The following is a 26,878-nucleotide window of genomic DNA, read 5'->3' as shown; positions in this document are numbered from 1 at the left end:
TGTTTTTGAATAAATTTAAAACGAAATTATGTTTACATAGCTACCAAAAAATAAACAGGTCTAGATAGATCCCTATAGAAAGTTAAAATAGGAAAATCAAGATGTCATTGAGCAAGTTGAGAGGTGGATTAAAGTAGACCTAACCTATTTATAAGTAAAAATGCTATCAATCCATTGTATTCTTTGAATATTGATAGTTGAGAATGCATACTCAAAAGAACTCTGTCAGATAGATGGGAATGATAATGGTAATGCTGCAAAAAGTATTGTAATAACGGGAAGAAAAAAACTCATCTGACAGAAGGGAATCTAAATTAACTACTCCGCCACATCTCACATGGGTGAAGGTATTACTAAAATCGGTGTAGAAGAAAAATTTGTAAATGCATTCGCTTATGAAATTTACATATAGCAGCTACTTTCAGCAAGAGGGAGTCATCTACTAAGAATTTACATTTCTCACCTTACAATCCCTACACAAGGTAGACATGGGGGAAAAAGTGGAAAGTGAAATCAAATTGAAAAAAAAAAGTGAAATTAAAATATCACAATCAAACCCCTATCCTGTTCTATCATACCAATCCCAACTTCCCTCAATGCTTAATATTAGATGGAAGCCAAATGTTGCCGATGAAGTGTTCTAGCTTCAACTCCAGCAAAAACATATCACCCATTTACAAGGTAACATCAATGAGCCAGATCCATACTCCCAATACCAATGGTTGACTTGTCAATCGTGCGCACATTGTACTGTTCATATACTCTTACTCGATTTTCAGCCCACCAATGTTCTGCTTGTTTTTCACTAAACCGTTTGCGACTGCATCCAACCAATGCAAAGGTTTTCCAGGTTATATGATGGGTTCTTAAATGAATATATGGAATAATAGAGAATAAATTAATGACGCAGTACAAGAATGACTAAATTGTATTATCGTGGATGAATAGATACAAAATAATAATGATGAAAATAAAAACTGATGGTGAATACCTATCAGCCCCTAAGCACCCCAGTGCTTCTCTCACCAAGACGGTGAATCCTAATAGAATTCCTAGATACCTCATTCCTACCCTTTCTGTCCTCTTTTATAACCACAAGCTTATTTCTATTTTATCGAAACAAACCCCTTTAATTATAATAACAAACTCCTCTAATTATGATAACAAACTCCTATAATAACAATAACAAACTCCTATAATTATTCCTTTTATTCCTTTACCACTTCTTCTAGTATAGACCTTCCACACTTTTGGCTTAGGTCCATAGTTAAGGCCTACCTCGTCATCCATATCTCTATCAACACCTCCCTCCTTAAAACCATCCTTGTCCTCAAGGCTAAATTCGGGAAAAATTGTCCCCTCAGATAAGCATCATCTTCCTAAGTAACATCATCCAAAGACTTATTCTTCCACTGAATAAGACTCTGAGGAACAGTCACCCCTGCCTGTACTGTCACCCTGGTATCCAACACCTTGTCAGGATAGATGTCATCAGTACTAACAACCTCCAGTTCTTTAGAAAGTTCTCCTTGAACCTGTTAATTTCCAATTGCCTTTTTAAGCAAAGACACATGAAATACAGGGTGAATCTTGGACTGAGCTGGTAATTCCAACTTGTAAGCCACCTCTCCAATCCTCTGAAGAATTTTAAAAGGTCCATAAAAACGAGCAGCTAATTTTTTATTGATACGTTTGACCACAGATTGCTGCCTATGAGGCCTTAACTTCAGAAAAAAACATTCACCAACCTCAAACTTCAAATCCCTTCTTTTGCTATCAGCATACTTCTTCATTTGTTGTTGAGCTCTAAGCAAGTGCGCCTTCAATTGTTTCAAGGCTTCATCTCTCTCACTGATTTCAAGAGCCACAGCGGCCACTTTCATCTTATTACTTAGAAATCTCAGCAAGTTAGGAGGTTGTCTACCATAAACTACTTCAAAAGGGGACTTCCCAATAGAAACATGGTAGGTGGTGTTATACCAAAATTCAGCCCATGGGATCCAATGTGACCATGTCTTAGATTGTTCTGAAGCAAAACATCTCAAGTAGCTTTCCAAGCACCTATTAATGACCTCCGTCTGCCCATCCGTTTTAGGGTGATAGGCCGAACTCATCTTCAAATTTGTACCCTGTAGCTTAAATAATTCACTCCAAAAATGACTCATAAAAATTGGATCCCTGTCACTAATGATGGAAGAAGGAATACCATGCAGCCTGATTATTTCTCTAACAAACAGTTCAGCAATAGATTTCGCACTATAAAGATGTTTGAGCAAAATGAAATGGCTATACTTAGACAATCTGTCTATAACTACCAATACTGCTTCAAACCCCTTAGACTTAGGTAACTCGATAATAAAATCAAGAGATAAATCTTCCCATATGGCATTGGGAATAGGCAATGGCTGTAGCAAACCTCCAGGTGTTATGGCTGCATATTTTTGTCTTTGGCAAACATCACATGTTCTGACAAATTCTCTGACACTTTCCTGAGGTACCCCGAATGACCTCCTGTAGGTGTGCAGTGAAATTCTTGTAACAACAATGGAATTGAGGGTGAGTTTGGGGACAAGACCAACCTGCCATGATAAAAAAAGGCACCCTGTTTTACAGTAAAACCTGGTCTAGCATTTGGTGAGGCCATCAATTCATCAATGATCGTCTGAATTCCCAGATCCTGTTGCACTTCTTGTAACAATTTATGACCCTCCAACCATTTTGGGTAAGAGACTATAGAATTCATCTCCACATCCCCATAACATCTGGATAAAGCATCAGCAGCTTTATTCTCACCTCCTGGCTTATATTTGACTTCAAATTGGTATCCCAGCAACTTAGCTAACCAACATTGTTGGTCTGGTGAGGAAATTCTTTATTGACGAAAATGTTTCAAGCTTTTGTTGTCAGTAAACACAGTGAATTGCTTCCCCAAGAGATAATGTCTCCAGTGTTGTATAGATAATACTAACGCCATAAGTTCTTTTTCATATACAGATTTTGATAAATTGCCATCAGGCAAAGCCTTGCTGAAAAAAGCTACAGGTTGTCTGTTTTGCATCAAAACTGCCCCGATACCCCTTCCGACTGCATCACATTCCACTTCAAACGGTAAGGAAAAATTAGGCAGAGCTAATACAGGAGAGGTGGTCATGATCGTCTTCAGTTGAACGAAAGTCGCAGAGGCTTCTGGACCCCACTTAAAATTATCTTTCTTGGTCATTTCAATCAAAGGTTTCGCCAATTTGCCATAATCCCGAATGAACTTTCTGTAATATCCAGTAAGACCCAAAAAACCACGTACCCCCTTTTACATTTTTGGGTTCAGGCCAATCCACTATACATCTAATCTTCTCAGGGTCTACTGACACCCCTGCGCCAGAAATTATGTGTCCTAAAAGTAGTCTATTTGTTGGCAACTGAACTTGCATTTAGATTGATTAGCAACAAAACAATTGGACAGTAAAACAGTCAGCACTTGCTTCAGATGGTTCTCATGGTCAGACATGGTCTTACTATAGACAAGGATATCATCAAAGAAAACTAGTACAAATTTCCTCAAAAATGGTCTGAAAATGTCATTCATAGTGGCCTGAAATGTGGTTGGGGCATTCATCAACCCAAATGGCATTACTAAGTATTCATAATGTCCATTATGAGTTCTAAAAGCAGTTTTGTAGATGTCGTCATCTGCTACTCTAATTTGATGGTAACCAGATTTTAAAACAATTTTAGAAAAAACTGTTGCTTCAAACAGCTCATCAAGCAGTTCCTCTACTAGGGAATTAGAGTACTTATCTGGTATTGTAGCCTTGTTGAGAGTCCACACACATCCTCCAACTCCCATCTTTCTTCTTAACTAAGATAACACGGCTTGAAAATGCGCTCATACTAGGGCGAATCACACCTGTTTCCAGTAATTCGGACACTTGTCTTTCAATCTCTTCTTTTTGATGATGTGGGTACCTATATGGCCTCACATTAATAGGGTTATGATTTGAGAACAGCTTGATTTGATGCACTTGAGACCTATTGGGGGGAAGCCTTATGTATTCTTGGAATATGCTCTGAAATTGACGCAACATATTTGTCAGCTCTTGATTCTTTTCTGCACCATCTAGTTTCTTTTCACCTTTGGACCAACTCCACACTTCACCCATTCTCTCATGTCTATCTTCCAAGAAATTGTTGAGGAAACCTTGTTGTTCTTTATTCCCTCCCTGCCCTTGTAACATTACTAGCTCATCTTTATGCCAAAGTTGCATCGAGAGAGCCTTCCAAGCCATAACGACCTTCCCTAAAGTACTCAACCATGAAACTCCCAGCACTACATCCAAACCCCCTAAATCCAGAACCAAGGCATCCACCACTATCACCATTGGACCCAGATTTATCCTAACTCCTTTACACACCCCTTGAGAAAACACCTTATGTCCGTCTCCCAACTTAATGCTCTTTGCAGCCATAGGAGTGACTTGCAAGCCTAAAGCAACAGTGATTTTAGGAGAAATAAAATTATGGCTAGCTCCTCTATCCACTAAAACAACCACATCAACATCCCCCAATTTGCCTTCAATTTTCATAGTTCGATACTCACCCATACTTCCCAACACTCCAATGAACTTACACTCTGCCTCCGTTTCCTCTTCACTCTCAGAATTATGAGCCTCCATGGATACGATCTCGCCTTCCTCGTTTAGACTCTTGCCGTCTCCTAGTATCAAAACCCTTATTGATCTTTCAGGGCATTTGTGAAGAGTGGGGTGATACTTCCCGCCGCACTTGAAACATAGACCTTTACCTCATCTTTCCTCCATCTCATCATTACACGCTTCGAACCCCTTTCCATCTCAGAAAAATTAGAGTGTCGATCGTTTTCTGTTTTCTTTCCTGTTGAACGCAAAGATGAAGAGGAATTTTGCGTGGAACCCACCGAACCCGTTTTGTGAGTCAGGTTGGACCAATGTAGTAAATTGAACCAATGTATAGTTGAACCCTCCATACTCAAACATGACAGCTTAACCCGCATTTCATCCGGGGTGTTCTGCAAATCATAATAAATCTCTGCGTGCATAATCCATGCAACTGGATCATCACCTTCAAAGACTAGTAGCTTCACTTTCTTTCCAGCAAGACGTGATGCGTTGTAAGACGATACTTTGACAGACGTGTCATTCTCTGGTGATGTCTTCTCTTTGTCCAGTTGCTTGCTCATCTCACCAATCACCAGACTTTGAGTCTGCATTTGTTCGATCAAGGACTGTAACGTCGCCTTTACTTCACCCATTTGCTCCTCCAATGCTTCAATTTTGTCTCCCATTTTTTGTTTTTGTGGCATCTAGCACTCTCAGACGCGGTGCGGGTTTCGGATCCGGTAGGTCAGACCAAATTGATGGGTTCTTATATGAATATATGGAATTATAGAGAATAAATTAATGAAATAGTAAAAGAATGACTCAATTGTATTATCGTGGATAAATAGATACAAAATAATAACGATGAAAGTAACAACTTATGGTGAATACCTATCGGTCCCTAAGCACACAGTGCTTCCCTCACCAAGATGGTGAATCCTAATAGAATTTCTAGATTCCTACCCTTTCTGTCCTCTTTTATAGCCACAAGCTTATTCCTATTTTATCGAAACAAACCTCTTTAATTATAATAACAAACTCCTCTAATTATGATAACAAACTCCTATAATAACAATAACAAACTCCTATAATTATTCCTTTTATTCTTTTATTCCTTTACACTTCTTCTAGTATAGACCCTTCACACTTTTGGCTTAGGTCCATAGTTAAGGTCCACCTCGTCACTCATATCTCTATCATTATATCACGGATAACATATGAAATAAAACATATTTATTTTGAATTGTTAGTAAGGGATTTGCTTTCCCATCAGATATCAAATCAAAGATAAAGCATTTAGGAAGGAAATTGTCTGTTACTTTCAAACACCATGTCCATGAATACCAAATTTCGGATGAGATATTAAGCCGACAAGGAAAATACAATGAAGCATTTCATACCTGAACCGAACCCTCTTAAGATCTATTGCACCGCTTGCTAGGGAAGTGAGAGTAATATATACACCAGGCTCGTCTTGCTCAACCCATTCGCTCTCATTACGGGACTCGTTCTCTTTTGGTTTGCTCCCATTTCTGCTAGCTGCATCTGATTGACTATGTTTACAGTGACCAGCAGAACGGTCGGTGGCGGTGCTTGATCCATTTGAAAATAACTGGCTATATGATCCAGTTACGTCTGATTCGGGGCTTGTTGCTTGAATATTTAATCTATCGATGGAAGCAACGCTCAAGTCATTGGAACCAGGGGTGGAGTTACAGGGTGATCTGACATTCCTAACTGCTCCTATGGGCAGCCTTTCAGCCATGTCCTTCAGCTATTCGGTGCAAGAAACAAGGAAATGTATGATCAAATGTATAAGACATAAGTTTAAAGAGTATATAGACAATCCATTGGCTTAACTTTTTTATTGATATAGATCCCAACTGTAACTGCTATTGCTTTTAAAATTAGTTGTAGTTCAGTTAATATTATCTTTTCAAGTCCTAGAGTTATTTTAGTAAATTTATTAGATTATTACTTTAATTGAATATATAAATGTCAAACCAATGAACAGGCTTTCAGATTTGTGAAGTTTTCCACAAGATGAAAATTAATTAAGAATTTTTTACAAATGACACTATGGCACTAGCCACTTGTGGTATTATGCTTAGTCTCACAGTCACATTTATTTAATTTCATCCGAAAACTTTCCCTTATCAGGGAAGCTTTTCTACTAGTTGATTTAGACAAAGTTCAATCCACCAACTTAAGAAAACTCAAATGCTTCGAGTTGGATACGACTTTTCAATCCACTAGCTGCCTAATTGCGGCATTTAAACTGCCTTTATTGCAGCCTCCAATGTCTTCTTTGCGTTGGTATGAAGGGATGGATTTAGTCGCACATTGCTTAGAGATATAACATATATGTAGTGTTTATAAGTTTTGGGAGTCATCCGCTTACAAGTCAATTTTGTGAAATTAAACTCGGTTCAACCTAACTTTTAAAATGGTATTAGAACCTATTTAAGATCCTTGAACCATGGACATATGTTAATAAGTGGTGGGAAGGCATGTGGCGGCGCAATAGGGTTGCGGCCGCTCCTAGGGTTTTTGCAGGTGGGCCTGAAGCAGATTCTGGACTGCTTTATTGTTTTTCACTTGAAAAGTCAGAATTACCCCCATAGCATTTTTAAGGGTCATTTGAGAGGTAAAGTTAACTTAGCCGTGGCTCTTCATCTTCCATACGATGTGCTGTTTTGTTCAAGGTTTCAAACATGTTTCTTCTGCAATCATTCACCCTCCAACCTTCATCATCCCTTTCCTATCATCTTTTTTTTTCTTCTTTCTCTAACACATTTCTTTTTCTCTTTGTTTTTTCTCTCTTTTTTAATTATTTTCCCTCATTTATTTTCCTTCTTTCTTTCCCCTGTTTTTTTTTTCATTTTCTTCATTCTTCTTTTTTATTATTTTTGGTCTCTAGTTATTCGTTAATCTTATTCCTATTTCTTATTCTGTTTTTTTATTTCATGGCATCATCATCTATAATTGTTTGCTCATATAAATGTTTTGATAAAGTTCTTTTCAAGTTCATTGAAGGTTTTAGTCAAGACTTGTAGATTTTTGAGTGTTTTATATAAAGGTGTGTGTTTTGATATAAGAATGATGTATGGATTGAGTTATTTTTTTAATTTTACAGCAAATTTATTTTTCATGCTTGTAATATTATTTATGTTAATTTGTCCAAAAAATTTATTAAAAACGGCTATTCCACTATCTCATTTTATCCGCAGTCCCGCGCCGCTATTTGGGATTGACTAGTCTAATTCTATGATGGTATCGAGCTTATCTTAAATTTGTTGTTAGACATCCCGCGTCATTTATGCTTCCCACTCATTTAGGCCTGCGCAGGAGGGATGTGTCGAAAATTCTATCTTCGTAGTCTCCAACACCTTCATTTTGTTGGGTGTGAAGGGATGGATTTAATCTCACATTGCTAAGAGATATGGCATTTGTAGTTATTGATATTTATAAACATAGTATTAAGAATATTTGTATATCGAATTGTCTCACATCGACTATATCATGTAATTAGTTGTAATCTCTCTATGTATAATAAAGTCTCCGTAGTGTTTTTCAGAACACACGGTTTATTCAAATGTCTCTTAGTCTTTTGTATTTCAACATGGTATCTAGAGCCTGCTAAGAGGCAATTCTCTCTTCGCCGTACTTTACTCGGTTGACACACTGTCTTCCGATGAGAATATTTTTTTTTTGGAAACCGTGTCATCACTCCGGTTTGCCTCTCACTTTTCAAAATTCTCCAGTAACCTACCAGCAAAAGCGCCTCTTCCGATCCGATCCAGCCGTTCCCCACTTTTCACCGGCAGAAACCTTCGCACGTGACAGCACGTCCGACAGCCGATCCCGACAATTTTCTCACCGATCCACTCTCCATAGTCTTTTGTATTTCAACATGATATCTAGAGCTTGCTAAGAGGCAATTCTTTCTTCGTCGTGCTTTACCCGATTGACCCACTGTCTCCCGTTGAAATTTGTTTTTTTTAGCAAACCGTGTCATCACTCCGGTTTGCCTCTCACTTTTCAAAATTCTCCGGTAAACTACCGGCAGAAGCGCCTCCTCCGATCCAGCTGTTCTCCACTTTTCACCGGCAGAAACCTTCGCACGTGACAGCACGTCCGACGGTCGATCCCGACAATTTTCCCACCGCTCCACTCTCTATAGGACAACTGTTTCAAATCCGATACTCATGGCTACTCCTCATAACTTTACGCCAAACTACGATGATTTCCTCAAGTGATATCAGAATTATCAAAACTTAGATTTTACTGCTTCGGTAGCACACACTGGTAATTCATCTGCTTGTCTCTACTCTCTCAATCATCTTCTCTTGGACATTGAGTCCTTGATTCTGGTGTGTCTGATCATGTTATCGGACCCTATTTCTCCATGGTAATGTTCCACTTCGGTTTTGGGGGGATGTTGTGCTAACGGCATGTCACCTTATAAATTGCATGCCCTTATCTATCATTAACAATAAAATCCCTCCTTCAATCCTTTTTCCCAATTTCCCACTTCACCCAATTCCTCCCCGAGTCTTTGGGTCCACATGTTTTGTACACAATCTCTCTTCTGGTCTTGATAAACTTTCAGCTCAATCACTAAAGTGTATCTTTCTTGGTTATCATCGATCCCAAAAAGGTTATCGTTGTTATTCACATACTCTACAACAATACCTCGTATCGGCCGATGTTACCTTCTTCGAGTCGGTTCCATATTTCGAGTCCAGTTACGTAACTCAAGAACCCATTCAAGTAAGTACTCACACACCTTTTGGGCAGTTATTAAGGACCCACCTACCATTATCCCCTATCAGTCTAGGGCTCCTGACCCCCCCACTTCTCGACCACTTCAAACATATCAACGTCGTCACCCAACGTCTGTCGTCCTTGTCCCTGAGGTCATTGCAGACTCCTCCGACGCCTCCGTCATCATCGGATCTGATCCTGCAACCTGAGCCCGATCTTCCGATTGCCCTTCGAAAAGGTATACGTCAAACAGGAAATTCTTCTCCACATTATATTCATTTATGTTATCATCATCTTTCCCCTTTGCAGTATACTTGTTTGCCTTCTTTGTCTTCTGTTTCTATTCCTAAAACTCCAGGTGAAGCATTATCTCACCATGAGTGGAGGTAAGCAATGACATCAAGATGGCATCTGTTAGACTTCTTCTAACCATTGCAGTCATTCGACACTGGCCTCTTCATCAACTTGACATCAAAAATGCTTTTTTACATGGTGATCTTGAAGAGGAAGTATATATGGAGCAACCACCTAAATTTGTTGCTCAGGGGGAGTCATCGAATATGGTGTGTAGGTTACACAGGTCTCTTTATGGTCAAACAATCTCCGAGAGCTTGGTTCAGTAAATTCAGCACTGTAGTACAACAGTTTGGTATGGTTCGTAGTGAAGCTGACCATTCTGTTTTTTATCGTCACTCAGCCCAAGGTGTATTTATCTTATTGTGTATGTAAATGATATTGTCATAACTGGTAGTGATCAGCAAGGTATACTCCAGTTCAAACAACATCTCTCGAATCAATTTCAGACAAAAGATCTTGGTAAACTTCGCTATTTCTTGGGTATTGAGATAGCCCAATCTAAAGATGATTTGATGATTTCTCAACGGAAATATGCTATGGATATTTTGGAAGAAACAGGTATGTTGAATGCTAAACCATCTAATACTCCTATGGATCCAAGTGTCAAACTACTACCCAATCAGGGAGAGCCTCTATCTGACTCAAGAAGATATAGGAGATTGGTTGGAAAGTTGAATTATCTCACAGTCACTCGTCCAGACATTTCTTTTGCAGTTAGTGTGGTAAGTCAGTTCTTAAATTCCCCTTGTCAGGAACACATAGATGTTGTTATCCGGATTCTGAGATACATCAAATGTGCTCCTGAAAAAGGTTTAGTGTATGAAAATAAAGGACATACTCAGATAGTTGGATACTCCGATGCTGATTGGACAGGGTCACCATTGATAGACGATCCTCCTCTGGGTATTGTATACTTGTTGAAGAAAATCTTATATCCTAGAAAAGTAAGAAACAAAACGTAATTGCAAGATCAAGCGTCGAGGCAGAGTATAGGGTCAAGGCAATGGCAACATGTGAACGTATTTGGTTAAAACAGTTGCTCAAGAAACTTCAAATTGAAGAAACAAGACCAATGACACTTATTTGTGATAATCAAGTTGCATTGCACATTGCTTCAAATTCAGTCTTCCATGAGAGGACCAAACATATTGAGATAGACGGTCACTTTGTCAGAGAGAAAGTCGAATTAGGTGACATCGTCAGAAACTTTATCAACTCTAATGATCAATTGGCAGACGTGTTTACAAAATTCCTGCGAAGTCTCATAACTAATTATATATGTAGCAAGTTAGGTGCATTGACTTATATGCTCAAACTTGAGGGAGAGTGTTGATATTTGTAAATATAGTGCTAAGAATATTTGTATATCGAATAGTCCCACATCGACTATATCATGTAATTAGTTGTAATCTCTCTATATATAATAAAGTCTTCGTAGTACTTTTCAAAACACATGGTTTATTCAAATGTCTCTTAGTCTCTTGTATTTTAACATTAGTGTTTATAAAGTTTAGGCAGCCTTCACCTTATAAGTCGGTTTTGTAAAATTTAGTCAAGTCCGATTCAACATCTGTTAGACCCCACCTTATAAGTCGATTTTGTAAAATTTAGTCAAATCCAACCCAAATTTTAAGAAGTCTTGTTCAAGATCTGGTAGACCACATACTATCAGATTTCCACTATCAGACTATCCATCATTTGTATTCATGCATAAAATTCAATAATGTTTAACGTGATGTGATGGGGTGGTGCATTGAACAAACCAAGTTCAGCATATAGTTTCAGATCACCAACCCTTTATATTCATACCAAGTGTGTTAAGTCTAACTCTATTTTTAACAACTGGTTTATTTAAATGAAAACATTTTTACCAATATACTACTAGCGTTGCACGTCATTTATTGCTTAATGAGTTGAAAGCTTTTGGCTGTGTAACAAGATCCAGTTTATTTGAAAGATTAAAATTTCTACCTGAGAAGTAAGTGACTTGATCACTTCCTTTGCTGCTTTGCATTTGGCCGTTTCTTCGCCAGCAATTGCTATTGCTTCTTTTAACTGTTTGATTGTTTTTTCCAACTCATCTTCTTGAAGTTGGGATTTCCGAGTCAAGTTTTCCACCTAAAAGGGGCCAAATATTCATTGAGCTAGCTCAGCAAGAAATATTGATTTTTTGACAAATAATACTACTATAAATAGATAATAAATTTGAAGCTTAAAAAATTTGAAGTTTGCTACAAAATTATTTGAAGCTTTACTCTTTGGTTCTAAAAGTGTCCTTTAAGTTAAAGCTTAAAAAATTTGAAGCTTGCTACAAAATTATTGATTATTGCGATTTATTAGTTGTTGTAATTTATTAATTGTTGTTGAGTTTGTGATTATGTGTCTGAATCAAACTACACTCACTTCTATTTAAATAGAATATAGAATAAATACAACTAATTCTAATTGATATTACTTGTTAATTCTAATTCTAATAACAGACAAATCTTAATAAAAGATATGAATTTTATTCTTTGATTCTAATAGTGTACTTCAAGCTAAAGCTTACAAAGAAGATGTATTATAGAGATAATAGAAACTTCAGAACTATAGTCGAAAATTTGTAGAGCTGCCGAAGTCGATTAGATGATCGTAGCAAAGTCAGTTGTGCTTGTCGGAGGTTTCGGGATTGAATCGGTGAATCACAATTAGATGCAAAAAGAAACAGAAATAAAAAAGAGTGTAATTGGATGAAGGATACTAAACATGTACAAAGATGTGGAACGAAAATGCCAACCAATTGAGAGTGATAACGGCAGAAGAAATTCTGAACTCGGCGGAAGAATGACATGACTGAGAATTTGAAGACAAGCTAGAAGAATGACAAGACGATGGAGAAGTATTAGCACATGACTGCTCTGATAATGGTTTGGGTCTAGTGGCTGGACTGACGGCAGCAATATGATTATCATAGTGTCGGCGGTGACTGATTATACACGAAGAAGAAGGATCATCTAGAGAAAATATATTAAAATACCGATGAATCATTAATAAAAAAGTTTTATTATACCGGTTGATATTTGTAAATATAGTATTAAGAATATTTGTATATTGAATAGTCCCAAATCGATTATATTATGTAATTAGTTGTAATCTCTCTATATATAATAAAGTCTCCAGAGTATTTTTCAAAACACACGGTTTATTCAAATGTCTCTTAGTCTTTTGTATTTCAACATGGTATCTAGAGCCTGATAAGAGGCAATTCTTTCTTCGCCGTACTTTACCCGGTTAACCCACTGTCTTCCGGTGAAAATTTTTTTTTTTTTTGCAACCCGTGTCATCACTCCGGTTTGCCTCTCACTTTTCAAAATTCTTTGATAACCTACCAACAAAAGCGCCTCTTCCGATCCGATCCAGCCGTTCCCCACTTTTCACCGGCAGAAACCTTCGCACGTGACAGCACGTCCGACGGTCGATCCCGACAATTTTCCCACCGCTCCACTCTCCATAGGTCAACTGTTTCAGATCCGATACTCATGGCTACTCCTCATAACTTTACGCCAAACTACGATGATTTCCTCAGGTGATATCAGAATTATCAGAACTTAGATTCTACTGCCTCGGTAGCACACATTGGTAATTCATTTGCTTGTCTCTCTCAATCATCTTCTCTTGGACCTTGGGTCCTTGATTCTGGTGCGTCTGATCATGTTACCGGTAATAAACATATTTTCTCTTCCCTCTCTACATCCGGTTTCTTACCTATTATAACTTCTACCAATGGTTCTCAAATCCGATCCAAAGGGATTGGTACTGATCAAATTCTACCTTCTCTCTCTGTTACTTTTGTCCTCTATGTACCTAATTGTCTATTTAATTTACTTTGAGTCAGTCATTTAACTCGTTCTCTTGATTGTAGTGTCACCTTCACTAACAATAATGTTACCCTGCAGGATCAGAATTCGGGACGGACGATAGGTGTCGGATGTGAGTCTCAATGTCTTTATTACCTCTCAGTGTTATCTCAGACATGCTCAGCGAAAGATTCTCCACTCACTATCCATGCTCAGTTAGGTCATCATAGTCTTTCCAAACTACATAATTTGAAGGTATCTAATTTATATTGTGAATCGTGTCAGCTAGGGAAACACACTTGTGGTCAGTTTTCCAATCGAGTCAATAAACGAGTTTCGTCCCCTTTTGCTTTAGTTCACACCGATGTTTAGGGTCCCTCGCGTACTGTCTCTACTCTTGAGTCTAGGTATTTTGTCACCTTTATTGATTCTTTTTCACGTTGCACGTGGTCATTTTTAATGAAGCAGAATTATTTTCTATTTTTGAACAATTCTATCAAGAAATAAGAACTCAATTCGGTGTGTCTAACCGTACCTTAAGAAGTGACGATGCCTGTGAATATTTATCCCAAAAATTTCAGAATTTTATGTCACGCAATGGTATTCTCCATCAAACATCTTTCCCTCACACATCTCAACAAAACGGGATAGCCAAATGCAAAAATCGGCATCTTGTAGAAACCACTCAGACCCTACTTCTCCATCGTAATGTTCCACTTCGGTTTTGGGGGGATGCTGTGCTAACGGCATGTTACCTTATAAATCGCATACTCTCATCTGTCCTTAACAATAAAATCCCTCATTCAATCCTTTTTCTCAATTTCCCACTTCACCCAATTCCTCCCCGAGTCTTCGGGTCCACATGTTTTGTACACAATCTCTCTTCTGATCTTGATAAACTATCAGCTCGATCACTAAAGTGTGTCTTTCTTGGTTATCATCGATCCCAAAAAGGTTATCGTTGTTATTCACATACTCTACAACGATACCTAGTATCGGCCGATGTTACCTTCTTCGAGTCGGTTCCATATTTCAAATCGAGTCACGTAACTCCATAACCCATTCAAGAAAGTACTCCCACACCTTTTCCGACAGTTATTAATGTCCCGCCTACCATTATCCCACATCAGTCTAGGGTTTCTGACCCCCACTTCTCGACCACTTCAAACATATCAGTGTCGTCACCCAACACTTGTCGTCCCTGTCCCTGAGGTCGTCCCTGTCCCTGAGGTCGTCCATGTCCCTGAGGTCATACTTGTCCAATTCTAACAGAAAGAAGTCTGTAGTTATTTTTTGTGTTGACTCAAACATGGATAAAAACCTTTTTTTTCTTTTGGTGAAATAAAAGCCTAAATACAGAAACTGACTGTGTGAAACTAGGGCCAGCTATGAGCTAAACAGAGTTGAACCTATAAAATTTCTAGCTCGGCTCATTCACTAAACAACCTAGAATTTTCAACTCAAGATCAGCTCACAACTAGCTTCTTGAGCAGTTACAGCCTGAGACTTAAATATTTACTGAGCCAGCTTACCTGAAACAGTCACATGCCACATATTCCGACATAATAATTAAAAATCAAAATTTACATGGCAACCATTATTAGACACTTATCTCAAAATTTACCCCAACATTTTGTCTCACTGTTTTTTGAGTTGTGCCATGTTCTAATAAAATAATTAGTTGTGTTTATTTTAATTACAAAATGAGTTTTATTTGCTATAACAACACTATTAATAGTTAGTGGAGTAGCTAGACGAGTTGAAATACAATAAATAAAGATATATTACTTGGAAAAAATTATTAATGCTTCAGGGAACTGACAACTAGTTTGAAAAAAAGAATATTGTAAATGAGACACTCTTACTCTTAACACACACTCACGTTCAGGACTAGACAACTGGAGTGTGAAAATAAATGGTGGGTAGCCCGATAGCGGAAACCATAGTAGGTGGTCCACCGGATCTTAAACAAGACTCTTGATACCATGTTAAGAAAATGTGGTTGGGCCTAATTCAACCCTACAAAACCTGTTGGTAGAATGAGGATTGTCCCTCCACTTATAAACACATGTTTAGGCCATATATTATCCGATGTGAGACTCTTCACACTTTTAAAAAAACTTTATCATCAAGGGAATATTGTTCATCAATGAAAGCATAAAGTAGGATACCTGAGATCTTAATTTAACAACCTCCGCGCCGAGGTTATCGTTAGTCCTCTTCGTATCATCCACAACTATCTTTGGCGTTGTCAGTCCTCCCAGCGTTGGGGTTGGAGTAGTTGACCGTGGGGGACTAGGACGCCTAGATATTGGGGATGTTGCCCGAGAAACAATTCTAGATCCAGGAACAGAAGCTGAAAAAAACTTCTTTGATGATCCAAAAACAGGATTAGAAGATTTAGAAATATGCATTGCCCCCCATTGAGAACCTCCATTTGGAACTGGCGAGACCCGACTACTGTTGAATTCCATTTTCTTATTTTTCTTTGAAGATCGTCTGTCTACTTGTTTTAAGGATTCCATTGAAGAGAACCTAGAAAATTGATTTTGAGATCTAGAATCCAATTTATCATCCTTACCAATAGACTCAAGTGACCCTTGATTAATACTTCCTCTCCTGCTAATAGAAGACTGAGATGAACCGTCCGTTTCTGTAGTTTTCTTTATTTTGTTAAAACAGTTATCGCAGACACGATAAGGTTTGTTGGGATTTGGTGACATTGAAGCCTTAACAGACTTCTTACTGCTGCATGAATGACAAAAAATGAGTCCACAATTATAACAATTGTGGCGCTTCCTTTTGAAATTAAATGGCACACGGCAGCCAGAACACATGGATTGGTCAACACCAGATACCCACTTATGCAGGCATATGGAAGCAGTGAAATTTGTACCACAAGCAATACTTTTAACTTGTTTGTCTTTTAAAGCTTCCACTAATGTTGGGGAGTTTCTATCGTCAGTATCCCCATGGCCTAAACGACCATTTGAACCTTTCCCCCAAGTGAAAACTTCAGTCCTTGAAGTTAAAACTGCAACATGATAAGCACCACAGGCTACCTCCTCCACAAAACTCTTTGAAAGCTTCCCTTCAATGCGAGTTGGTAGTTTACCATCAGATTGAGGATTTCCTAACTGGCCATAGACACAACTGCCCATGGTATAGACATGGCCTGCTCTAGAAAGTGCAACAGTCATACTATGCCCACAAGCAACTTGACAAAAGTTAGGTTCAATAAGGGCTACAACACAGGTTGGAACAAGTTTGGATTCCTTGTCACCATGCCCAAGTCTACCTTTGTCTCCATCTCCCCAAGTAAACAGCTTCCCTGAAGAGCAGTTGCTGGAACTAGGATTTCCAACCATTACTTCCACAACTGCAGCAGTATGCCAAACACCACAAGCAGCCTGCACAGTACGAAGACCCTTCAAGGACTCTATTTCCCTTGGCAAGCAAACACTTTTCCGGTCCCCATGACCGAGAACACCAAATGTACCATCACCAAAAGTAAATAACTTCCCAGAAGAGGTTACAACAGCAGTATGCCAAGGACCACAAGAAATAGATGAAACGTGTATACCCTCCAAGGGACCATTTACTCTTTTTGGAACCCAATGACTCACCTGATTTCCATGCCCCAGAAGACCATAATTGTAAGTGGCGTCACCCCATGTATAAAGATCTCCAGAAAGTGTCACAGCACAAGTATGATACTCTCCACAAGCAACTAGTTCGATATTTGTATTACTCAAAGATTCAATGAGCTTTGGATGGGGAACATCAGAATCGACTCCATGCCCGAGCCTGCCTCCAGATTCTTCTCCCCAAGAGAAAATTTCACCTTGTTTCGTCACTAAGGCCACATGTTGCCCACCACAAGCAATATTCTGTACATCTAGAACTACTGCTGATTCCAAGGCTTTCGGCAATAGAGAATCCATTTTGACATCTACACAACTCCCAACTCGGCGAACCCCGCCACCAAGAACGCCATCACCAGTGCCTTCCCCCCAAATGAAAACATCCCCTAAGGCATCACCATCATCACGAGCAGAACCTTGGCTAGAAGAGCTAACAGCACTTGATAGACTAACTCTAAAGGCATCCATAGGCATTGTCTTCATGTGACCATGCACACTATCTGATCCTCCTGATGACACGGAGTGGACTGAACCACTGACGGAATCTGGTGGGAAGAAACCCTTTGGAGGAATAGGATAATACGTAGCATCAGCAAATGCTTTATCCAAACCATTCTCAGGAGGGCTCTCATATGGGCTATGAAGGTGAAGGTGATCCCCACTATCCTGAAAAGGGAAAACAAATATCTTCCCAGTAAACCTCTTCAACTGAAGTATAGACAAGCATGAAGAAAATAGGAGGATAAAGATGATGTTTGATACCTTTTGGAAGCTTTCATTACTACTAAATGGAGAGTGCAAGGGAGAACTTCTTCTAGTGTATGTTCGAGGACTATTAATTTCAGATGGAAAACCATCACTTCTTGACTCTATTCTCCACTTCCGGTGATGGCTCCGTGAAATCAATGCTTTCAATCCACTGAACCATACCTCAGCTTCATCTTTGTCCTTGCAAATCTAGTAGAAAAGAATCAGATCAAAAACATTCTATTAAGGTTAATCACACAAAATACGTCAATAATGCCATAACGCCTATAATATTTGTGCAATCATAGAGCTGGCCAAGAATAACATCCACCCCCAACCCAAATAGAGGGAAAATGACCACTAAGTGTAGCTTAGGAAAAGACAAACAAAGTATCAATCTGATTATAGAGATAATCTACACAGTTTACTAAGAATCTATGAGACATAACCCCTTTTGCATGTTTGTGGGTAGATTATTGATTAAATTCAATTGATACTTGGTTACTCAAATATTACATACCCAAGAACTGAAGAAAATCTTTTTTCTAAGCCACATCTATGGCTATTTCCTTTTTAAAAAAAGAATGTGAATAAATTTGTACCAGGTCCAGTGATCTGTCATTGTAGATAAGTGAAAATGACTGGTATTCCTTCGCAGGCCGTGGATATCTTTGAAAGATAGGCTGAAAAAAATAGAAGTTTAATTCAATCATAATACCTTGAGATGCTTTCACTGCACAAGGTCAAAGACAAGAAGGAACTGTGAATATATATATATATGGGATCAACTTACTCCAAATCATATATCTATATATACATACATACATACATACATACATACATATCTATATATCTATATATACATACATACATACATACATACATATCTATATATCTATATATACATACATACATACATACATATATATATCTATATATATATATATATATATATATATATATATATATATATATATATATATATATATATATATATATATATATATATATATATATATATATATGTATATATATATATATATATATATATATATATCAGTATAATAGTTGAGAACTTAATGCAGGTGCATTTTACCATAGGTGAGAACTTAATGCAAAAGACGGCGTAAAAGTGTATCAGTATAATAGTTGCTATTAAAAGACTGCATAAGTGATAGCAAGGGAAAGAAAGAGCGATAATCCACAACCCCCGCAAATTAATCATGAAATGCTATCAAATAATTATATATCTGAAATCTCTCCTTGGAAACATGATTTAACAATTTGCTTAAATAGTCATGCATCGGAAAACATTCAAAATAGCAACAAAAAAAAACAAAGCTTCTTAATCGAAGATGAATAGGCCAGAAAAGTGCATGCATAAAATGCAAATTTTATTAATATACAAACTATAGCTTGCAACAACTACTAATCTATAAGATATGATATCGTTTACAAAACCTGAAGCGGTAAATAATATCAATTATTTCATTGTCATTTTGAAAGACTTACCGTGCGTTGTCCAGATATAATTCTAGAAACATTAGTTAGTTTAAGGCGCTTCTCTTCTTTCCCTGAAAACCATATCAAAAGAGATTCGTCCTGAAACAATAGAAAGGTTAAATACCTTCACCTTTGGACAACCAATTAACAAAATCTACATTGCACAAAATCAAGCCATCTATATGAGCGAATTCGAGTGTTTTAATCACACCAGAAAGAGAGAGAATCATAAATATGTTGGTTCACAATTATCCTAATTACCATAATTAGATAAAGTCGAACTACAAGTATCCTAGTACGGCAATTAACAAAAACCAATAGTGAGATGCTTCATTACTTGGACTAAAGGAAGACATTCGATTATTGAGAAACCAAAAGTGTGTGCGAACAGTTTAAATAATATTCATCTTGAGGATAATATGATTCTTTTGGGGAGAGTATTGTTAGGCATATTATTACTAATAAGCATTATAATAAAAGACATGAAGTGTGTGGGACGGTTATTAGAACTAGAAGTTAGTTTTCAGTCTCGTTAGAAGTTAATACGCAGTTTAAGTAAACAGGGAAGTTTGGAAAGTAGGCAATTTGACATGTGTTGATGTTTGACCCCGTACGGCACAGACACGTGTAGGGTTGAAGGTGTGTTTGTTTGTTTGACATGTGTTGATGTTTTATCATGTAGTTATTTATGCTCAATCACTCCCATTTTCTTAAATTATTAATAGTGCTTACATGTCAGTATCGTTGTTGTGTTTGGTTTGTGTCTGTACCGGTACTTCATAGATGATAGAAAAGGATGCTGAGCTTTCTAGTAGGATGACACGACAAGGAGAAGCCAAAAGCTAGACATAAACACAACTTAAAAAGGGTGATTGACTTGTTAATACAAAGGCAGACAGCCAAACAATGTGAGCCAAGGAGAAAGTCGAATGATTTGCTTAAGCTCATTAAACATAATCTGTGATACTACTTGAAATAAAATAAACACTGAAATGCTTGAAAATACTAACTTGGATTTATACTAAATTTGATACAGAATTAAAACCTTCAACCTTAGCGATCAAACTCTAGCAGATGCAGCAATTTCATATTCTACACTATATGTAGAAGTGATCAAATCACAACATACAAGGAAATAACTAAATTAGGGAAAACATCGAAATAGAGAAACTTCAACATATATAAATGGTTGCACATATCTAATAGAATCAAATGATGTGCTCAAGATAATGCAAAATAAACCATAGCAATAAATAAACAAACATAAGGCTAGAGAGCAATGAACACATAACCACATTATGCTGCAAGGCTTGATTTAATATGGTCAAATAAGGTAGCAAAGATTATCTTAACTCGAAAATTAATTTTTAGTCATGCAGATTAGATTGATTCCTTTAACAACATGCACCTAGGTTTTTGGCAAGGCAAAGCTTCCTATGATGTTTGAAGTATTTAATTGGTCTCATTCACAATAATTAATTTATATACGTTAAAGTAGTAAAAACTTACATTGGAAAGCCGAAAAGGGCAAAACTTGGGCTTCCCCCTTCTTCCATACTTAAGCAAACAAGCCCCTTTCTTTAAAGCAGTTATTGCCTGCAGTTGAGATATATAAAGAACCTCGATCAGTATAATCCCCACTATAGACAAGCACCAAGGGTATCCTGCTTAAAGCCCCAAATTCCACATCACACTACAGCAATAAACTGTGTGCACATCAACATAGATGAAAATTAAAAAGAAGATTTACAACTTGATCACAATTCAACACCTTTTTCTATTTTGTAAATTTTTAACATATTTAGTCCCCTAAAGAAGCATAAACGCTGCTAGAATCTTGAAAATACTTCTGACAGCTATGGAGTCATAAGTTTTCTACAGAAACTGTTCCTTCCTATCCTGATTCACTACTCAGAAGCAACTCTACAAGAAAAGACTCGAGGAGACGAGAAAAATCAAGATGCAGTTAGGCACAGGAAAGTGCCTCCTTCATATCCGGATTTTCTAGTCAGTAGCCGTGTCTACGGCCTGAATATTAATGTTTCCAATTGAAGAGAAAGAGATTCTCTAGTAACTTTCACGGTCAAATGTATCCGCTACAGTGTAGGGTTAATCAAAGGAATAAACAACTAAGACACAACAATATGAGTCCAAGCCTTCTTCACACTAGATGGGGTTCACTACATGAATCAATCAAATGATATCACATTAGTCCAAATTTAATCAAGGTAGCACAAACACATAAACCAGTTGTATCCATATCTTATCCGTGCAGTATACAATTTATTGTGCCCTTCAAATTGTCTTAGTCAATGTAGTCAAGCACGAGATCTTAAGTAGGATCGATCGGCTTGTGAAAGATCGTAAAACTCGGATCGTTAGCACGAGCCTTGTCTACGACCTATATATTAATGTTTCTATTTGAAGAGAAAGAGATTCTCTAGTAGCTTTCATGATCAAATTTATCCGCTACAGTTTTGGGTTAATCAAAGGAATAAACAACTAAGACACAACAATAAGAGTCCAAGCTTCTTCACACTGGACGGGGTTCCCTACATGAATCAATCAAATGATATCACTGAATTAGTCCAAATTTAATCAAGGTAGCACAAACACTTATACCAGTTGTGTCCATATCTTATCCGTGCAGTATACAACTTATTGTGCCCTTTAAATTGTCTTGGTCAATGTAGAGAAGCACGGGATCTTAAGTAGGATCGGTCGGCTTGTGAAAGATCGTAAAACTCTCGTTAGCACGGCACGTAAGATCCTATCGAAGGAAAAATGGTAATTTCATACATACACCCTCCGGTCACTATTACTATAAGCAAATATTTCATTTTCAAGTTCATTGAATAATTTATGTATTCGGTCTATATGTAGGTCAGATACATTAATTATTCAATGAACTTGAAAAAAGAATATTTGCTTATAATAGTGAACAGAGTAGTATATATACACACAAATACACAAACACATGAATTATAATACAGGCCAAAAAAAAAGCCCCAACGCGTTTTTTTACGATCTTGCTTCAAAATGCTCAATCTTGACCATGTCGGCAACGAAAACGATCTTTCTTTGATCGTAGCACTCTCAGGCATCCTTGGCACGTAAGATTTCATGATATTACAATCCACCACTCGATTTTGACTACATCGGTCTTAGTTCTATTTTGCAATTTTTACTTCTAATTTTTAAATAGAATACCACAATGATTAGATGAATGACAGCATTTTATTATGTCTAGATGACATGTTTGTTTTAACTTAAAATAGTAACTTCTCTTTCAATTTAAGCTTGTATTTTATATTAGTATTATAATTGTGTTTTTTTATAAATACTGTTTTATAATTTTAAAAATTTGTCTTATCCACATTTCCTATGTCGCATATATACTTTCTAGCATTCAACTCAAAATCCTCTTTTATGGTTTCCCTTAGAGTCTTTCATGGTCTACCTCAACCACTAAATGTTAGGCTCTCTTCCAACTAATTAACTCTGTAAATTTTTATCTTTATCAGTCTTTTTATCACACGTGCAAAAGCCATCTTTGGTACAATCATACCAACTTTGCTAAATATATGGCATTTCAACTTTCTATATGATACATTTAATCCTGGCATAAAGAGCCAGTAATAATGCCAGAGTTAGTGATTAATTCAACAGCCCGGTGCTCCACTTCACCTTGTAAATGATGACGCCAAGTTACTCCAAAATTGTGTAATGTAACTATTGGTGCATACACGTATCCGATACGAATATCCATATGATACGCCTAGATCTGTTTGGGATATGACTTTGATAGGTTAGGAATATTGCTCAAAGAACACGTCTTGAAGCTTGGTGTACAACAGTGTTCATCATACTGTGAGAGGAATTGAAGTTCGTACTCCTTTAGTAATTCTTTTAAGAGAGACAAAATGAATGTGGAAGAATTGGTTTATGTGCTTCTCAAAAAGGATATATACACTCCTAAAAGAGAGACAAGGCTGTGGAATATTGGTGGAATTGTACATGGCCCCAATCTGAATTAACTTCTAATTTATGGGAGATTTTTAATTGAAATAAGTTAATAGTTCTTGACTAATGAAAAAGTCCTAGTATGTATATTTATGAAGAATTTAAATGATAAGAGTTCCCGGAAAAATTGAGATTAGTTTTTACTTATTAGAGAAGTTATATTGTTTTTAAAAAGCATAGTTATTGCAAGATTCTTTTAGTAATTCATTTTCCATAAGTACATCTTCAGAAGTTTAGCTAAACCAACTCAAAGATTCACTATATGATGGTGTTGAACTCCTTGAATTGACAGTAATCTCTTCATGAACCAGAAATAGAAGTTCTGCTTTTTTGGATAATGGGGAACTGGGTGACAAAAATGACACAATTTGTATACAGTCAAGAGTATATGGTAGGCAATTGTACATGGTCAGGACTTTGTACAAGACAATTAATACTTTTTGTGGACAGCGACATTTGTAAGGAAACAATGTGATTATTTTGACATCTTTAGAGATGAAAGAATTTACTTAGATATGAACAAAAGAAACATATGGTGTCTATGCTTTTTGGTTATGATTACAACTATCCTTTTATAGTGTGATCATCATATACTGATATGGTTATATATTAATGAACAATGCCAATAACCACTTCACAAACAAAACACATTAATGTATATTATACACACAGATGTCCACTGCATGCATGCACGCATTTCCGATATCATATCTAGTTTGTTTCATACCTTTGGTACTAAAAAATTTGTGTATTCTCCTATTTGTGCCATATAATATTCATATTAAGTATCCAAGCTTCATAGAACAAAGAACACCACTAAATTAGGCTGTTTCACATGCACCAAATCGCAACTGTTCTCTAACAATAGCATCATAGAACATTGCAAATAACCCTTGCTATAAGAGTACACAATCTAAATCCATGTAGTAGTACTCTATCAGATAATGTATGTTGCAAGAGTACACAATCTAAATCCAACCAGTATTATATCGTGAAATGCACAGAGATTCAGAAAACAAATTCTCATGCTAGAAAGCATGGCTTTAAATTGTGGGCAACTATGCCTGCAATATAACCTTTTTAGAGGTTTCCGTCCCAACACGGCATCCACAATTGCAACTGCATTTGACCACATTTTAACGCAACTTAGACTCATGCTAGCATGGAAGTTGCTTGCTAGGGTACCCTAGCATTATCCGTTAGTATTGTTGTCCTAGCTACTAACTAGAGTAGTTATCAAACATTTAGTGGCATTATTACTTATACAACAAACAATCAAAAACCTATTGAATATAAAAAAAGTGAATTTGAAATTTCGAAGATTGTAGCCAAAAATAGATACCTGCTCAATGTCTCTTTCAACGGTACCAGTTCTATTCAGATCCGAAGTAGTTGCAGTAGTCGTCATCATAATAGTATCGGACCGTGACATCACTCAATGCAAGAAGAAGAAAAATCACAAACAATTATCAAACTTCAAACACCAATCTTCCACTCATTCACCCATTCTCATACCCAAACCATTCCATTCACCTAATAACAAACCTTCCAAAACCTGATTGACTACGCTCCACCAAGCTAAATTATCACACGCGCTCAACTTCATAACATCCACCACTAAAATTGAGCTCCAGCACTGTTAAACACCAGAAGATATTTCTAGGTCACAAAGGAACCACACGATCAATGAACGAAGGAAATACTCCACGGATTCCAGCGATTGATGGATCGCTGATCTCGCGGCGGTGCGGCGGAGAAGAAAACGGAACGGAGAAAGGCGGGAATGTAGGAACGGGGAAAATCTGTGAGGAAACTGTGATCTGATTCTGAAGTAACAGTAGAGAGAGAAAGTGTGTTAGAGAGAGAATGAGAAAAATAAAGCATAAAAAATTTCAGTGTTGTGTTGAGTCTGAATGGCTGAGAAGTGAAATGCAAAATTAAAGAAAAAGAAACAAAGTAAGCTGAGAAAGGGAAAGGAAGAAGCGGCGGAGAAGATTGACCTCAGTGTTGGAAAGTAATTTCGGTTTTGCCACTGAACTTTTGTGTTTGATTGGGTAAGGGATGATGAGAAAATCGAGAATGAGTGGAAACGAAAAACTCGGAATTGACAGTAAGTAATAAATTCCGAAAGAAATGATGGAAACTGGTCGTCACTAAGTCAATGAGTACTAGTAGTATTTTGAAATTAAACATAATTAAAAGTTTTGAATTTTGAATTTAAAAGATAAATTTTTAATGACAGGGATGAGTAGGATAATTTATTGGTATTAATTATTATATACGGTCAATGTAAAAAGATTTACATGATACTTGTATATCAATTAAATCCTAATTTATTAATAATTATTTATTTTTTTATATTAATTTTATATTAATTAATCAAATTGTTAAAATTAAACGTAGGGCCTTAGCCTAATTCATCATCAATCAGCCCAATAATTCAATTACAAGTTAATGTTAGTGTGACATATATAAACACTTAAGCAGAATACAAATCAAACAACGTGGAACTCAACTTACTATTTGAAGTTGTTGCACCAATTTCATAACTCTTCTTCTTCGTCAACAATAGAAATTCCATAAACTCAACTCATCTCACCCTAGACATATTACCCCAACCAGCAGCGATTACTTCATCAACATAGATTAGAGTTTGTTATAAAATTGAAAGAGTTACTTGATTTGAAGGTTGGTAAAGAAATGAAAGTGACACACAAGTCACCAACTTCACCTAGTTGAAGCATGTGATATGTATGGAACGGATAATGATAAAGATGATAATGATATAAAATCTAATGTTGGTGTATCTATGTACTTTTGGTCCAAATATTTCTTATCAATAATTTTCATATTTAAATTACTCTAATAATATATTAAAATGAAATTAAAAAAATTATTAATAATAAAAATAATTAAATATTAATTAAAAATGACATAAAATCTGGCGTGGTATTTTTGTAGCAGTGTCGCGTCATTAATATGGATGACACATCTGCAAAATTTGAGGGGATCATGAAAATCCCAAGTGTAGTAAAGTTGAGGGACCAAAAAGCTGATTTTTAAAATGGAGGGGCTACAAATTAAAAAACACCAAACTAGGGGGACCAAAAGTGCATTTAAACCTTTAATTTAAAATTATTGGTGCACAAGGTTGAAGATGATGATGATGAAGATGGAGAGAGAAGAGGAAGAAAATAGATCTAACCAACTTTTAGAGAAAGAGAAACTATATTCACTGCACTATAAAATTTTGTTACACATTTGGTTTATATACACAAACAAAATTGTCACGTAGGCTAAATTATTAACCTACACTAGATAGGTTAAGCTTAACAAAACAAACTACAGCGAGAAGCTAACACACTTTTGG

At 36.8% G+C, this 26,878-nt stretch overlaps 1 protein-coding gene across 1 annotated transcript; it reads right to left on the bottom strand.

The window, feature by feature from the left end:
• Positions 1–295: 295 nt before the first annotated feature.
• On the bottom strand, positions 296–25,474 carry LOC127085331 (PH, RCC1 and FYVE domains-containing protein 1). Its single transcript, XM_051025850.1, has 9 exons — positions 24,851–25,474; positions 20,995–21,081; positions 19,495–19,584; positions 18,585–18,665; positions 17,998–18,192; positions 15,763–17,901; positions 11,727–11,873; positions 6,032–6,405; positions 296–820 (listed from the first exon to the last, which is right to left on the bottom strand). Exons 1-9 carry the CDS (start codon positions 24,938–24,940, stop codon positions 688–690), a joined length of 3,336 nt encoding a protein of 1,111 aa, XP_050881807.1. The 5' UTR covers positions 24,941–25,474; the 3' UTR covers positions 296–687.
• Positions 25,475–26,878: the final 1,404 nt, after the last annotated feature.

Source organism: Lathyrus oleraceus, chromosome 5 (assembly GCF_024323335.1).
Source record: "Lathyrus oleraceus cultivar Zhongwan6 chromosome 5, CAAS_Psat_ZW6_1.0, whole genome shotgun sequence".
NCBI classification, from domain to species: Eukaryota; Viridiplantae; Streptophyta; class Magnoliopsida; order Fabales; family Fabaceae; genus Lathyrus; species Lathyrus oleraceus.
The sequence above is the reverse complement of the archived record's forward strand: the minus strand, read 5'-3'. Positions and strand labels throughout refer to the sequence as shown.

Excerpts from the sequence above, each read along its gene's own strand:
- LOC127085331 (XM_051025850.1), bottom strand. The coding sequence starts at position 24,940 with ATGTCACGGTCCGATACTATTATGATGACGACTACTGCAACTACTTCG. Across the intron at positions 17,902-17,997 it reads GTAATGAAAGCTTCCAAAAG|GATAGTGGGGATCACCTTCA; the intron begins GTATCAAACATC and ends TTCCCTTTTCAG. Across the intron at positions 6,406-11,726 it reads TCAAGTCACTTACTTCTCAG|CTGAAGGACATGGCTGAAAG; the intron begins GTAGAAATTTTA and ends TGCACCGAATAG.